General features: G+C 39.0%; 1 protein-coding gene across 3 annotated transcripts in view; it reads left to right on the plus strand.

The window, feature by feature from the left end:
- ZCWPW2 (zinc finger CW-type and PWWP domain containing 2) overlaps window positions 1–17,580 on the plus strand; it is an 80,300-nt gene that overhangs the window by 34,814 nt on the left and 27,906 nt on the right. For all 3 annotated transcript variants that reach the window (XM_081105820.1, XM_081105819.1, XM_081105818.1), the window contains exon 5: window positions 12,930–13,047. In XM_081105820.1, the coding sequence (XP_080961946.1) occupies window positions 12,930–13,047 (118 nt within the window). The remainder of the gene's footprint in view (window positions 1–12,929; window positions 13,048–17,580) is intronic.

A 17,580-nucleotide genomic window follows, 5' to 3' on the forward strand; every position in this document is an offset into this window, starting at 1 on the left:
TGCTAGGGTTCTACTCTACTGGATCGATTAAATCAGAATGTATTGGAGTAGGGCCAGGCCTCAGCGTTTTTAAGTTGCTCAGATAGAGCTGATGTACAGCCCAGAGAGACAGACCTGCTGAGTTTTCACATCATGAAGCATCAGAGTTTTATTGGAGTTATCTTTATACTAGAGGCCTAGTGCATGGATTTGTGCACTGGTGGGGTCCATCAGTGTGGTCTGTGGACCCCACTGGGCTGAAACCAGCATCCAACATCCCCCGAGGGATGTAATAGTGTGCGAAGCAGCAGGTGGCGGGGGAGGAGCCGCTCCCGCTCATCCCAGGCCTGTTCATCCCAGTCAGCTGAGCAGGGCTCCCACTATGGGAGCACACTGACCACCAGGGGGCTGCTCCAGCATTGAGTGTCTTCCCCCTAGTGGTCAGTGCATGTCATGGCAACCGGTCAGATGGTTGGACACTTAGCATATTAGCCTTTTATATAAATAGATACTCATGTTGAGTGACAGTCTTGGGTAGACTTGCTTAAGCAGAACTCTTGACTTTTCAAATTATATATGCAGTAGTTGTCATTACACAAGTACATCTGGAATAACATCTATTCAAGCAAGTGTTTTGCTTCTAATATTCATTAGGATCCAAATACTAAGAATGTAGTATGTAATAAGGATTAGCCCATTAGTTTAGACTAGATTATCAGGCAGCATTTTGTTCTTAGAATAATGGAGTGAAACTGGATACAAATCTATTGAGCCAGTGGAAAACCACATTTGCAGCAAATCTGTAGAGCTACCAGACTCTCAAAAGTTTTTTATCATATGGATTCTATATTTGATGTAAAATTTTCTGTAATTTGCTATTAGTTTAAGACTTTTTGTTTGCTTGTTTTCTAAGCATCCTTTAGTTTTTGGCCTGGAGAAAGGTTAAGGGAATTAGAACATGTTTCTATAACTGTGATCTTTTTGTGAATAATCTAGTCTGCCAAGGAAACTTTTGTAGTAATGTATATTAAGAAAAGAATGAAGTTGTCATAGTGGTTAAAAAGGCAGTCTCCAGAGCCAGGTTCTTTGGGTTTGAAGGTTGGCTGTGCTATTTACTAGATGTTTGAACTCAGGTAGGTCACTTATCCTTTGCAAATCCCACACTCCTCATATTAAAATGGAGGTTATAATAGTACCCGCCTCATAAAGTTGTAGTGGTTAACTGAGATAGTATATATAAGACATTTAGCACAGTGCTTGTCATATAGTAGGCTCTTAATAAACATTAGTTGATATTTTACAATGGGAATATAGGTGAAATACATAGCTAAATAATTATTTTTTCCCCCTAGAAACTAGTATCTGTAAAAGGGAGCACCAAAACACATACAAGAACGAAAAGGTGGAGAATGATATTTTTTCTTTTGATTAAGATCATATGTCCAAATGGCATGATTTTAGTGTGTGTGTGTGTGTGTGGGGGGGGGGGGTTTAAATCAACCAACATAATGGTCCCAGAAGTTGAATGAAATAGACTGAATTGATCATCTATCTTATCCTTTGATTCTTTGTACATGGCTGAAAGAGTCCATTGCTGTAATGCTTTTCTAGTTTAAGGTAAAAGTAAGTGCTAAGAACTTTTGAAAGCAGGAGATAATTTAAAACTTTCTGAATCCGACTTCTTGGTGAAGGAATGAATAGTCCTCAATATCAGCAATCTCCCAAGAATACTTTGGATTTGTTTGATGGAATTTGGAAGGAGAATAGGAAATACTATCTTTCAGGTCCTTTGCAACTGAATGAAGCCAGTTTTTCCCCTATCTCTATTCTGCTTCTTGATTCACTCACATTTATATATGCTGACTTTGATGTTTCAAGTAAATTTTTGAATTCACCTCTGTCATCTCCCACCTTCATCTCTTATGAATTTAGATAGCTGTGAACTTCTACTGAAGTTAAAAGTCCAAATCCAAATAAATGACCAAGTTTATTCTGTTTACCTTAAGTATCAACTAGGTTTCTCATATTGACTCTTCAGTGGAATTGCAGTCATCTTTTCTAAGAAATTCCAATGTGTAGCTTTCTCAATTTTCTGGAAGTGCTTATTTTCTGTTAAAGAAACCAGAGTCAGATAATTGTTTTTAAGCCAAAATACAAGGCTCATTAAATTGCCTTCAGAGTCATACACCTTATAAGTAAGTCTGCCTTATAATGGGTCTTTTATAGTGGGGTTCTTAAATAAGTAAATAGTTGTAGTGTAACTTTTTGGTACATTCTTCCATTAGGGAATGGTGAAGTCCAAAATTCATAATCAGATGAGTGCACAATTGATATATAAACTCCTTTTTCATTTCATTTTCTTTAATTCCCCCACCATTTTTGCTTTGTTTTGATTTTAAGTATCTTTTAGCCAAGGGTCAAGACCAGTCCATGACTCAGGCAAAGCCCGTATCCCTAAATACTAAATAATTTTTATTAAAATAACTGAAAATAAATTTCAGAACCACTTCCTTACCATTTTGTTTATCTCACAGAATATGTACTGATTCTGTGTCACATATCTAACCATCCCTTTCTCCTAGATCTTCCACCTGCTCTATGAGTCTGTCTTTCAACATAATCTGAGCAACTGTCTGTAATAAATACAACCATTGTTCTCTCATGAACTCATATTCCATGAAAAATGAGCAAATGTGGAATAGAAAATAGCAGAAAAGTATGTTAACTTTCTTTTAGGTTCAGGTCTTGGTATCCTCATTTGTTGTTTAGAATCCTTTAGATAAAAAAAATCCTTTAGGTCAATTCTGACTTTTTAAAGAGCTTAGTTTTTAAAATATTTAGTAAATATATGTAGCCTGAGATTTTTTTTAAATCTTTTTTTCTTTATTGATTAAGGTATTACATATGTGTCCTTATCCCTCCTTTACCCTCCTACTCCCACCCCCCTGCTCATGCCCTCACCCCCTGGTTTCTGTGTCCATTGGTTATGCTTATATGCATGTATATAAGTCCTTTGGTTGATCTCTCCCCCTTATCCCCACCCTCCCCTTTCTTCCCTCTGAGGTTTGATGATCTAATCAATGCTTCTCTGTCTCTGGATCTGTTTTTGTTCATCAGTTTATGTTGTTCATTATATTCCACAAATGAGTGAGATCATGTGATACTTATCTTTCTCCGACTGACGTATTTCACTTAGCATAATCCTCTCCAGTTCCATCCATGCTGTTGCAAATGGTAGGAGTTCCTTCCTTTTTACAGCAGCCCAGTATTCCATTGTGTAGATGTACCACAGTTTATAATCCACTCATCTGCTGATGGGCACTTAGGCTGTTTCCAAATCTTAGCTATTGTAAATTGTGCTGCTATGAACATAGGGGTGCATATATCCTTTCTGATTGGTGTTTCTAATTTCTTGGGATATATTCCTAGAAGTGGGATCACTGGGTCAAATGGGAGTTCCATTTTTAGTTTTTTGAGGAAACTCCATACTGTTCTCCACAGTGGCTGCACCAGTCTGCATTCCCACTAGCAATGCACGAGGGTTCCTTTTACTTCACATCCTCGCCAGCACTTGTCATTTGTTGATTTGTTGATGATAGCCATTCTGACAGGTGTGAAATGGTACCTCATTGTTGTTTTGATTTGCATCTCTCAGATGATTAGTGACTTTGAGCATGTTTTCATGTGTCTCTTGGCCTTGTGTATGTCATCTTTCGAAAAATATCTATTTAGGTCTGTTGCCCATTTTTTGATTGGGTTGTTTGTCTTCCTTTGGTTAAGTTGTATGAGTTCCCTGTAAATGTTGGATATTAAACCCTTATCGGAGATAACATTGGCAAATATGTTCTCCCATGCAGTGGGATTTCTTGTTCTTTTGTTGATGGTTTCTTTTGCTGTGCAGAAGCTTTTTATTTTGATGTAGTCCCATTTTTTTATTTTCTCTTTAGTTTTCATTGCCCTAGGAGCTGTATTGGTGAAGATATTGCTTCCACATATGTCTGAGATTTTGCTGCCTGTGGATTCCTCTAAGATTTATGGTTTCCCGTCTTACATTTAAGTCCTTTATCCATTTTGAGTTTGTTTTTGTGTATCCTTTTATTTTTTTGATTTGTCCATTGAGGTTATCTTTATCAAAAACATCTTGACTTCCTATTTCTTCTCTCACCCCCAGTGTTGCAGGGAATACTCAGTTCCTGTATTGGTAATTTTTGTATAGAATTCAAATACAAAATCCCAGTATTTTAAGCCAAGTAATGGAATCACACTGTAAAGATTTAACTTTCAATTTTCTTTATTCTTTCTTTTTCTGCCTAACTTCTCCCCTGGCACTCATTGCATTCTCAGCATTATGTCTCAGAATGATGTAAAGTATCAGACTAAATAGAGCTAGTACTCTTTTTGGTGGGGGGTGGTCAGGTTAACTGGTCCACACTTTGTAGTGGTGTGGGATGGGGCACAGAAGTTACTTTGATCTTAAAATCTTGTTGATTCAGAGTAAGCAATATGCCTCTTTATGTCTAAGGAAACTTAAACAGGGTAAGAAATACATCTTTGAGAGCAGTGTTTGCTTCAAGTGTTCAATAATTTGAGTAAGCTATGTAAATATCCCAGGGTTGATTATTGAAGATTATGTGAATTTATGTTAAAGATGACAGATGAGAGGGAGGTAGATATTAGGAAGCCAAGGAATGTGTGGCACACATAGGTGTGACGTGACTGTCTTCTAGTTGGCATCAAAGGAACAGGAGTGCTCTTACTGTCTAGATTAGCAGTTGCTGTTGCAGAAATCCAATTTAAGGAAGACAAGATATCCTTGTGATTAGCTTTCTACTGAGCTGCTTTAAGTGAAAACGATCTGCTCAACAGAGGAGAAGAGCGATAGCTTTGGCATGATAGTAAATAGAACGATGCATCAGGGCAGTACATGGTTAGTCAGTGAGCTACACTGCAAGTTTGAATGTATAAGTAGCAGCAATTGACATAAATCACCAGGCAGAGGACTTTATAAAAGGCAGTGGTGTCCATCATTTAGTGGGGGTGCATTCCAAAGGAAAATTATTTTATACTTCTTTAGATTATGAAATCTGTGACTTATATCCCCATATTTTAAGAGGCATATTATCTAAGAAGTTACTTAAAGTAATGGTCAGTATTTGAAGTCATTTCAGTGAATTTATGAAACCAATAAAGCAGACTAAGTACTTGTGATTCTGGTTTTCTAGATTTTTATCATATGCTCAACGTTGTGTCTAAAAGAAAAATTTCCTAAATTGTAAGTACCAATTTTTCAGTTAACTTTAATCTATACTAATAAAAGAGAAACATGCAAATTGGTATCACTCCGCTACGCCCACCAGCCAATCAGGATGAGTATACAAATTGACCCAACAAAGATGACAGCATATGCAGGTGTGGAGCGAAAACTGAAGACGACTGAAGATGACTGAAGACTGAAGAGGCTTGCCTTCTCTTCTGCGGTCGGAGCGGAGAAGCCTCCAGACTTGGCTTCTCCACTGCAGCCGGAGCAAAGGCCTGGGCCCCAGGTGCTGGAGGAAAACCGGTGCCAGCAGCCAGGGGAAGGAAGGCCTATTGCGCGAATCTCTTCGTGCAGCAGGCCTCTAGTATTGATATAACAAAAATTCTAATTAAAATTTTGGATTGTAGACCCTATCATTGTACCTACAGGATTGTAGTGAGGCTCTGCCATACCTCAAATAGGGCAGATAAAGAAACATTTGATTGATTTGTTTTAAAATATGGTACTATTTTTAATATACTGTTTCAAGTATTTGAAGTTAAATACACATTTTTTATATACTCCAATATAATAGGATAAATCAGTGGTCTATGAAACACTTTAAAGATCTGAATTCTGTACAGAAAATGAAGGGTTATATTATTTTAGGAGTAATCCTATATAATAAAAGCCTAATATGCTAAGTGTCCAGTTGTCTGTTCAGCCAATCAAAGCATAATATGCTAATGATATGCTAAGGCTGCTCAACCACTCGCTATGATGTCTACTGATCACCAGGGGGCAGACAGTCGACCGGTTGACCAGTCACTATGATGTGCACTGACCATCAGGGGGCAGACACTTTGACCTATAAGTTAGCTTGCTGCTGGGATCTGGCCGATCGGGACTGAGCGAGATGGGCCAGACACACCCTGGAGCCCTCTCATGGTCCCTCCCTGGCTGGCCAAACTCCCACGTACCTCCCCAGCCCCGATTGTGCACTGGTGGGGTCCCTCAGCCTGGCCTGCACGCTCTCGCAATCCTGGACCTCTCAGCGGATGTCAGAGCAGATTTTGGTCCGATCCTGCAGACTAGGCCAAGGGACCCCACTGGTGCACGAATTTGTGCACCTGGCCTCTAGTATCATCATACCATTCATAAGGCCTGGTAGTCATCATGTTATAACTTTTTCGTTTAGCTTCCTAGGCATAATCACATAATTCAGGATTAAAATGTAGCAACCTTTCACTTTCCTTTTTTTTAATCCTCACTCGAGGATATGTTTTTTATTGATTTGAGAGAGAGAAACATCAATGTGAGAGAGAAATATCGATTAGTTGCTTCCCATAAGCACCTGACTGGGAATGAAACCTCAATCTAGGTATGTGCCCTCACCAGGATCTGAACCCACAAGCTTTTGGTGTACAGGATGACAGTCCAACCAACAGAGCCACCTGGCCAGGGTGCAACCACTCACATTCATCACCAATTTCCTGACCAGGTTTTACCCTGGGGGGGAAAAGTGTATTTATAATACCCAATAAATATTTACTGAGCTCCTATTATTTGTGACTCTTCTAGGCTCAGAAGTGAACAAAACAGACAAAATGTAAATGCCCTTATGAAATTTATTGGTGGGATGATAAATAGTAAACAAGCTAAGTAAATAAAGATATGGTATGCTGGTTGCTGCTGAGTGTTATGAGGGAAATTTAAGGAAAAGCAATAGATAGAGTAAAGGGTGCCAAGGGGTGGAAAGACTACCACCTGCCTATTATTCTAATCTTCAAAGTCCCTTAGCTAGGAAATCCTTCCCTACCAATCAAATACCAGTGGTTGGTTAACAATTTGTTTTGATTGTATTTTTCCCTTTCCCTTATTCCAGAAAGTGGTCAGGCCCCTAGTATTCCCATGTCTCCTAAGTGCTTTGTTGTGGGGACCAAAAGCTGAGCTTATCTGTCTTGTTGACCTGAGTTCCTTGAGGATGGGAAGGGTGGACTGGGAATGAGAGGCCAGCACCTCTGAGAGGGACAGGCAGGAGCAGCATAGCAGAGAAGAGATTCTGTCAGACTTGGAAGTGAATAAAAGTCTGTCAGTACCCTGAGTAGTGGCAGGACCTCAGAGAAGGATAACAGTCTGGTGCACTCAGGGAGATTGAACCCATGCCATCTTGGTTCCCAGCCTCTTTAAAGATTCTTTTGTCCAGGTGTGGCAAAGAAGCTGTTAGACTGCCTGACTTCAAGGGACCTGAACAAAGATGTTATTCATGTAACCACTGTAGGTTGAAAAGTAATGATCTGTCCTCACTCTTCATTCACCACATTTTTCCCCCCTCAATTTATGTGAACCTGGTGAAAGTAAGGGATGGCTCCAAAATGACTAAGATCAATCACCTTGTTGGATTAGGGCTTTCTCATTCAACTTAGCAAAAATAAGGTATTGTATCATTGCGTACACATTCAAGTTTGTGGAGTAAAATTTATCCTGCTACAAAGCCGGGCTATTATATCTTGATTAATTCTCATGTGGAGAAGCAATCGTAAATACAAAGCAACAGGCTCTGATCAGTGTGGCTCAATTGGATGAGCGTCATCCCGTGCACCAAAAAGTAGACAGTTCGATTTTTGGTCAGGGCACATGCCTGGATTGTGGAGTGTGCAGAATGCAGCCAATTGGTATTTCTCTTTCCCTTCCCTTCTCTCTCAAATCAATAAAAAACATATTAAAAAGTTATTTAAAAAATACAAAGCAACAGAAGACATGAATTTCTCCAGATAGCAGATTTCTCTCCACTGGCTTTACTGGGTGGGCAAACACATACGTATTCTTTTCCTTGAACTGGACACTCCATATTAGTGTATGGTGATAACACAAACCTTATTCAGTAAGTCGGAAGTTACTGAGAAGTGTCATTCAGCTTCTTCCTCAAACCCTAGGAAATGTAAAAGTGATATTAAAGCCTCTGTCAGCCAATAACACTGGATTGAAACAAGACCAGATAGGACAGTAACTTACAAACTTTTCAATTTTGGACATGGCCAGGAATTTTCTCAGACTAGAGCACTATCTTTCCCTGTCTAACTATTTGTTTAAGTCTCCAACCTCATGCTTACTCCAAATATTTGGATGCTATTCATCTATTAAGAATACATCTGTCAAGTATTATTTACTTTCATAAATTGGCACAAATTTTCAGACTATGTATCTTCCTTCTCTTTCCTTGATGATTGCTTATTATTTCCCTCCACCCCAAATTGAATGAAACTGACTGAGAAAACTCAGGTTGCCACAGTAATATAAAAAGAATGAAGGACTTGATATTCCCTCTTGGGATCATAGAATTTACTGGAATATGAAGTTGCCCAGCCCTTTTATAGTCTCAGCTGAAGTCATTGATCTTAATTCTTGACTTCATAAGTTTTTAGCTCCTTGAAAATCTGCTAGTTACCTTGAAAATGTACTTCTTAAATGCATTTAAAAACTTGCCTGAGTTTTGTTTTGGGGTGGGAGATAAGATAGAAGTTCTAAATTTATTAGATATGTTCAGGTCTAAGTGAAAGGCATAGATCTTTAAAACTACAAAAGCTGAGGACAGGTTGGCCATTGTTGCCCATTGCTTACAGTATCACTGGAAGACTGAAAGAAACTGGAAATAATGGGTGCCTTCTATTTGTTTAGAATGTGCACCTATCAGTTCTTCTGCCGGGGTCCAACCCCAGCGGGTCCAGGGGTCCCCAAAGGTGTGGACGGAGTCGGCGAAGAAGGAATGACACAGAGACAGCGTTCAGTTGATCAGCAGCCTAGCCAGGATCTCCAGCCAAGTTCTGGTCTGGATCTCCACTGAAGTTCTGTTTATGATCTCCAGCCTGGTTCTGTGTCCATGGTCTCTTGCTAGGTTCTCCAGCCAGGTTCTCCAGGTTCTCCAGCCAGGTTCTGTAGCCATGTTCCCTCGCTAGGTTCTCCAGCCAGGTTCTGTCCAGGTTCTCCAGCCAGGTTCAGTAACCAGGTTCTAGTCAGGTTCTCTTGCCAATTTCTGTAGTCAGGTTCAGTCCAGGATCTTTTGCCATGTTCTCTCGCTAGGTTCTGTCTCTAGGTTCTGAGGCCAGTTTCTGTCCAGGATCTTTTGCCATGTTCTCTCCAGCGAAGTTCTTCTGTCTCTAGTGAACGTTCTGTGTAGGTTCTGTGCCTAGGTTCTGTGTCTCTCTCTCTCTCTCTCTCTCTCTCTCTCTCTCTCTCTCTCTCTCTCTCTCTCGTTTCCTAAGTTCTGTCTTGTTGTCTTGTTACAACTGTATTTATACCAGTTGATTCAATCCTATCAATCTCTATTACAAAGGTTAGGGCGATTCTTATCTCCATTCCAGGGAGTAAAGATTATGTAGCTTAAGCATGATTGTTTGTAGTTAAAGTGATTAACTACCCGCCTGGCACTTAGTTAAGGAGTTTCATCCCCTCCCTAACTTCAGGGAAAAATTCCTACCTGGGGAAGCAACCTTTCTAGGAGAGGCATCCCCTCCCTGACTTCAGGGGAAAATTCCTACCTGGGGAAACAACCTTTCTCGGAGAGGAGACCTTGGTTATAACACATAGTGCCAAGAAGGTGAGCAAACATTTTAAGAACAGTATGCCATATATGCCAGGTCCTTTGAAACAGCAAGGATGGACCGGCTCCCGGCAAATTCCCCCTTTTTTATTTTTTAAAAGCAGGCATTAAAAAGAAAAACCTGAAATGCTCTCTTGTATCCATTTTAAGAATAGGATTGGCGCTTTCCGCTATTGCCTGAGTCCTGATCTATCACCCCAGGAAGAGCTTGCCAATCCTGCACTTTCCCAGGGTAGAAAGGCTGCAGTGGGGTTAAGGATAAGGCTCCTTGGGCCTACCTTCTCCCATGCCTCTACATTTACCTTTCCGGCACCTTTCCTTCCTCAGAAAAGCATGGACATATTTCTTGTATAAAACGTTCTGTCTGACTGGGAGTAACCTTAATTCCTCTGCTAGCAAGCATATGTGTTAAAAGATCAATACAGAGTCTTATTTCTTTAGACTCAGTATGGCACATCTTCTCAATCTAAGAATCAATACAGAGTCTTCTTTCTTTGGACTCAGTATGGCACATCTTCTCAATCTGAGTTCTGTACTATCCACCTTCTTACCCTGCTTATCCTCTGTAGGGGGGTCTGCAGTACCCTGGTGGAGTCCTATCCGTCCCGAGTGTGGGGTTCTCAATGGGGGGGAGGGCCTTACCTAGGGGAATCCTGTTCCAGGAGTTCCCAAAGGTGTGGACGGAGTCGGCGAAGAAGGAATGACACAGAGACAGCGTTCAGTTGATCAGCAGCCTAGCCAGGATCTCCAGCCAAGTTCTGGTCTGGATCTCCACTGAAGTTCTGTTTATGATCTCCAGCCTGGTTCTGTGTCCATGGTCTCTTGCTAGGTTCTCCAGCCAGGTTCTCCAGGTTCTCCAGCCAGGTTCTGTAGCCATGTTCCCTCGCTAGGTTCTCCAGCCAGGTTCTGTCCAGGTTCTCCAGCCAGGTTCAGTAACCAGGTTCTAGTCAGGTTCTCTTGCCAATTTCTGTAGTCAGGTTCAGTCCAGGATCTTTTGCCATGTTCTCTCGCTAGGTTCTGTCTCTAGGTTCTGAGGCCAGTTTCTGTCCAGGATCTTTTGCCATGTTCTCTCCAGCGAAGTTCTTCTGTCTCTAGTGAACGTTCTGTGTAGGTTCTGTGCCTAGGTTCTGTGTCTCTCTCTCTCTCTCTCTCTCTCTCTCTCTCTCTCTCTCTCTCTCTCTCTCTCTCTCTCGTTTCCTAAGTTCTGTCTTGTTGTCTTGTTACAACTGTATTTATACCAGTTGATTCAATCCTATCAATCTCTATTACAAAGGTTAGGGCGATTCTTATCTCCATTCCAGGGAGTAAAGATTATGTAGCTTAAGCATGATTGTTTGTAGTTAAAGTGATTAACTACCCGCCTGGCACTTAGTTAAGGAGTTTCATCCCCTCCCTAACTTCAGGGAAAAATTCCTACCTGGGGAAGCAACCTTTCTAGGAGAGGCATCCCCTCCCTGACTTCAGGGGAAAATTCCTACCTGGGGAAACAACCTTTCTCGGAGAGGAGACCTTGGTTATAACACATAGTGCCAAGAAGGTGAGCAAACATTTTAAGAACAGTATGCCATATATGCCAGGTCCTTTGAAACAGCAAGGATGGACCGGCTCCCGGCATTCTTCAATTAAAAATCAAACTCATAGAAAATGCAATCCATAAGCTGAGACTAATTCTGGAATTCGCAATTCTGAGTCAACTTTTTGAGTTGATGTTTGTTTTACCACTAGATGGCACATACTTACTGATAAATTCTTAAAGACCGTCGGATAGATTTCCCAAAAAGCTCTTCAGTTACCCAAACTTATCAAAGTTCGCTGTAACTATATATTGCATTGATTTTTCTCAAGAAATTTCTTTACCTTCAGTTGTTTAGTGCTATGTAGATTTTCCGTGATTTTTCTCTATAACTTCTGACTTAGCATTCTTACAGCTTTTGAGTTGCAGAAATGTCTCAAGGAAAATACTAGCTAAGATATCCTTAATTTAGTGTAAATTTTTTAATGTTTATTGAATTGTATATCTCTACTTTTCATCTTTTATCATGTGAAATAGCTTAGTGAATGAAATTTAAAGATTCTGTGTACAAAGTAGAGTTTTTATTTGATTTTTTTGCTTCGCTGCTTTTAGACCAAATAAATCAATGTCCAGGACCACATGCAATTTAAGAACCAATTTCTGCATGCTTTTATAATATGCAGAGAGATTAGGCAAATGGGTACTGTGGAGAATACAAAAATGAAATATTATGTATTGCTTCTGTCTTCAAGGATCTTTCATTTTATGGGAGGAGATAGTCATGAATGCAAATTAACTATAATATGAGTCAGACTGTAGTAAATAATTAAATGAAAATATTAAGTGTAATGAGAACTAGATAGTAAATATTAATTTGGAGTCTCCAAGAATAAAGTGGAATTTGAGAAGAACCCAAGTAATTCTTATAGTCAGTTTTTACCTAAAGATTCTTCAATTGTTTTTATTTTCTAAATACATTTTTGACAAAACTAAATAAACATTTAGAGAAAAGTTCTTTATTCAAGTAGAACAACATTTATTGAGTGCTTCCTACTCTAGCAAACTGTCATCTATTATTTCATTTAATACTCATGAGACCTTTGATATATGTACAGCTATCCACATTTTATAGATGAAGAATTTGAGGCACAGAAAGTTTAAGGAACCTGTATGAATAACACCAAAACTAGATGTGAATTGAATTAATTTTCTTACAGTAAGAAACTTAGCTTTTCAGTTTTTGTCACTACAGCATCTTTGCTATATTACGTAAGAGGGAATCAACATTATTCTAATAAATGTGTTAACATTGACTACTTTGTTATATTTGTAGCCTTAATTTTTATAACTTTCTAAGTATTATGTGAATCATATTCAAATATCTTGAATCAAGAATATGATCCTTTTGGCTATTAACATGCAAAATTTCTACAACTTTGCTATATTCTAAAATAATACAATAATAATCAGATATCAAAATTTAAATAATATATTGTACAATGCTTAAATTAGATTTGGTTCCACTTCAACAGCTAAATCAAGTGGATATGCAAACACAATTATATATTTATAATGAATCTTATTTTTCTATGTTTCCTTAGCCAGGAAAATATGAAAGTAGAAGGAAGAAGTGGTATATAAGTGCGCTACACGAAGCATACCATCTTTATGGATATTCTTCTGAGCAAAGACTGGAAATGTGCTACCTATCAAAACAGGGTATATGATTTTTTTTATTTTTTGCCATCCCAAATAAAGATTTATTCAGATGCATGCTTTCCAAAATGTGTATGCTCAAGTAAAAATCTTTTTCTTTATACCTTTGTCCACTGAAAAATTACTTTTGTGTAGATTAATAGTATATATTTTACTCTCTGAAACTATTTTCAATGACTATACATACACTCTATTTGCTAGTAAATATAGGGGTTTTAAATGGCATGTCTGTCATCTTTGCTCTTAGATTATCTACATAGGTCCTCTTGTATATTTCAAACCATATATTTCAAAATTGAAAACTGTGTCTTTAAAATATATTTCTGGGGTGAAACTTACATTGGATGTGTTGTATTATTTCAGAACAAAGTATTTTTAAATAAATTCAAGAGAGATAAAAGGTAATCCTCAATTTTCTTTTTAATTAGGTGAAAAAATAATATTTCAGGTCATTTTCAAAGAAACTTATTTGAATTACAAATATTTATACGTAGCTTTTTAAATGGATTCAACATAAGGATTACAGTAGGTATAACATTTTTAAACTCTAAAAAATGATTATCACATAAAATGTTGATTTTCAATAATTTTAAGTGTTTTTAAATGTTTCTACTTAGTAATCATAATAATTTTCTGTCTTATGAAGGTCCCTTTTCACTTTATCACAGTAAATTTTTTCTCCTTTGGAAAAGTTTAATATATACATTTTGAAATTTGTGAAAACATTTTATTTGAGAAAATGTTTAAATATTAATCCATCCCCCTAACTTTAGATTTTTTTTCTAACTTTAGATTTTAAAGCAAATATGTAGGTTAGAAACGAGTAGAAAAAGAATAACAAGTCACTACTCTGACTTACTCTAAGACCAGGAAAAGAGACATTTATAATCATAAATGTGATTTTATTCCTTGTGTTGTAAATATAATGTCTCCATTATTAGCAATAAAAGTTGAATTCACTCTGTTGTCACAAATACAATTATATCCTTTGCATGGACTATAAATTTCTATTATGTAACCAAAATAATATTTGAATAACTTAGTTTTTTAAAACATTAATGCCTGAAGTAATATAGCCATTTATTTTAAAAAAATTATACTACAGCCATTTCACATGAGCAGTAGACCCACTCTCCCAATAAGTTATGGAACTGTCTTTGCTGTTGTTGTACATGGCGGGTTATTTATCTCTGGGTCCTTGAGCATGGGTCCTCTCTGGGCTTGTCCAGAGAAACAGGTTATTTTCTCTCAGGTCTGCCCAGCAGACTATTTTCTGCTGGAAGCCTGATGATTTTTGCATGTAGAATCTATGTAATTCAGCCTGATTATTGAGAGCCTCATGTCTAAAGCCTTTCATTTTCTCTGAAGTAGCAAAAATGGAGGGGCGGGGACAGACTACTATGAGTACAGTCTTTGCCATAACTGTTTCACTCCCTTTCTTTCACCCTTCACTATCTCCGTAATAGACAATTTAGTCCTGTGTCTGCTCTGCTTTCAGGGTGAATTCTAGTATGCATTTAGCTTTTTATTCTGTTTAAAAGTAGTGTGAGAGATAATTAGCTACTATTTAGATACTTTACAAAAGGTAACTCACCTGCAAACCATTTATTTAATTCCAGCAACTTTGAGAATATCTTCACTCCAAAATTTCTTCTTCCAAGCCAGAAATAATTACTACTAAATTTTGGGCCTCAATTCTTCCTGCCCTGCAGAAATTGGCTCACGTTTATGTTTGATGCTGCTCTTTCTTTGTAGACATCTAGAGTCAGTAAATGATATGTAAATATAGACCCGGTCAGACTATGACACATTTTAAAATCCTGTCCACATGATTTGGTTGTCCTGTATCTGTTGTATTAACTATTACTCCCAATGAGCGATTCTTCTGCTAGGATTAGGAAGCTTTTTCTTATATTGGAACATTCATTATAATTATATTTTTAAGACGAATGGTCTCTTTATAATTGAGCCTTAGGATTTTGTGTTATTATAGAATTAATATTTCTTACATGCTCTACATTTTAGAGTAGATGTTCCTATCTCTACCTTTTTTTCAGAATTATTTTTCAAAAATAAACTTAATTTTTTTAGAGCAGTGTTAGGGTCATAGCAAAATTAGGCAGAAAGTACAGTTTCTATATGCTCCTTACCTCATCACTATCAACATTCCTCATCAGAGTAGTAGATTTGTTACAATCGATGAACCAACTTTGACACATCATTATCCCCCAAAGTCCATAGTTTACATTAGGGTTTGTTATTTGTGCTGTACCTTCTATGGTTTTGACAGATGTATAATGGCATGTATTCACCATTGTATTATCATACAGAATCATTTCACTGGCCTAAAAGTACCCTGAATTCCAGTCTTCCTCTTTCCCCATCTCTTCACCAATAACTGGCAGTCACTGATCTCTTTACTGTTTCCATAGTTTTGCCTTTTACATAATGTCATATAGTTGGGATCATGTAGGATATAGCCTTTTCAGTTTGGGTTCTTTCACTTCGAAATATGCATTTAGGTTTCTTCCATGTCTTTATAGCTCTTTGATTTAGCACTGAATAATATTACATAGTTTGTATGTACCAGTTTATCCATTGACCTACTGAAGGACACTTTGGTGGCTTCCAAGCTTTGCCAGTTATGAATAAAGTTGCTATATACGCCCATGTATAGATATTTGGGTGGATATGAATATTTTCAGTTCCTTTGCTAAATAACAAGGAATACAACCGCTGGATAATTGTTTAGTTCTATAAGAAACTGCCAAATTATCTTTCAAAGTGGCTGTGCCATTTTGCATTCCCACCAGCAGTGAATGACCATTCCTGTTGCTCCACATCCTCACCAGCATTTGGTGTTGTCATTGTTCTGGATTTTGGCCATTCTAACAGGTGTGTTGCGGTATCTCAATGTTTTAATTTGAAACTCTCTAATGACATATGATGAACAGCCTTTTTCATATGCTTTTGCCATTTGTAAATCTTCTTTGCCCGTATTTTATTTAATCCAGTTGTTAATTTTCTTATTAAGTTTTAAGAGTTCTTTGTATACTTTATATATCATTCCTTTATCAGATATGTATTCTGCAAACATTTTCTTCCACTCTGGGGATTATCATCTCATTCTCTTAATGTCATTTGCAGAGCAGCAGTTTTTAATTTTGATGAATCCAGCTTATTTATTTTTTATGGACTTTGCTTTGGTGTTATATCTAAAAATTCATTAGCATACCCAAGGTCTTGTAGGTTTTCTTCTGTGTTACCTTCTGGGAGTTTTATTGTTTTGCATTTTAAATTTAGATGTGTTATCCATGTTGAGTTATTTTGTGTGAAATATGTAAGGTCATTGTCTAGATTAAATTTTTGCCATGTGGATATCTAGTTGTTCCAACAGCATTTGTTGAAAATACTGTCTTTTCCCCATTATATTGCCTTTGCTTCTTTGTCAAAGATCAGTTGGCTGTATTTATATAAGTTTATTTCTGGCTTCTCTAATCTATTTCATTGTTCAGTTTTTTATTAGCTTTCCCAATACGCACTGTCTTGATTATTATAGTTTTACTAGAGGCCCCTGTGCACCAGTGGGGTCCCTCGGCCTGTGCCCTCTCGAAATCTGGGACCCTTCAGTGGATGTCTGAGAGCCAGTTTCAGCTCGATCTCCTCAGGCCAGGCCGAGGGACCACACTGGTGCACGAATCCATGCACCAGGCCTCTAGTAAGCCTATAAGATCTTTGGTTAATCTCTTTCTGCCCTCCCCCCACCCCCTTCCCTATGAGATTCATCTGTCTGTTCCATTTTTCCATGCCTGTGGTTTTCCCTCCTGCGTTGAGTGTCTGCCCCCGGTGGTCAGTGCGCATCATAGCTAATGGCCAGTCTGCTGGTCCCTTAGCTTTTATATATATAGACTAGAGGCCCGGTGCACAAAAATTTGTGCACTCGGGCGGGGGGGGGGGATCCCTCAGCCTGGCCTGTGCCCATTTGCAGTCCAGGACCCCTTGGGGGATGTCCACCTGTCGACTTAGGCCCATTCCCCAGGGGATCAGGCCTAAGCTTGCAGTCAGACATCCTTCTGGCAGCCAGGGAGCCCTCAGGGGATGTCTGACTAAAGGCTTATGCCCCCAAGGGAGCTGTGATGAGGAAGCTGGGGTGACAGAGGAACCACGCGGTCCCGCCCCGCCACCCTGGGTTGGGTCGTACACAGGACACCCAGGCAGGCTGGCCGATCGCTGCTGCCCCGCCTGGCCGCCCTGGGTCAGGTTGCACATGGGATGCCTGGACGGTGGCTGGGCGGGCTGGCAGATTGCTGCTGCCCCGCCCGGCTGCCCCAGGTCGGGTTGCACATGGGACGCCCGCCGCCCCGGGTCGCAGATAGCAGGCCCGGATGGCGGCAGGGCAGGGGGGATCGTGCTGTCCTGCCCCACCGCCCCAGGTGGCAAATAGCAGGCCTGGATGGTGGTGGAGCAGGCAGGATGGCGCTGACCCTCCCTGCCTGCAGTATGCAAATTAGCCGCCATCTTTGTTGGTGGTTAATT

The sequence above is a fragment of the Myotis nattereri genome (assembly GCF_964212035.1).
Source record: "Myotis nattereri genome assembly, chromosome: 14".
Taxonomy (NCBI): domain Eukaryota; kingdom Metazoa; phylum Chordata; class Mammalia; order Chiroptera; family Vespertilionidae; genus Myotis; species Myotis nattereri.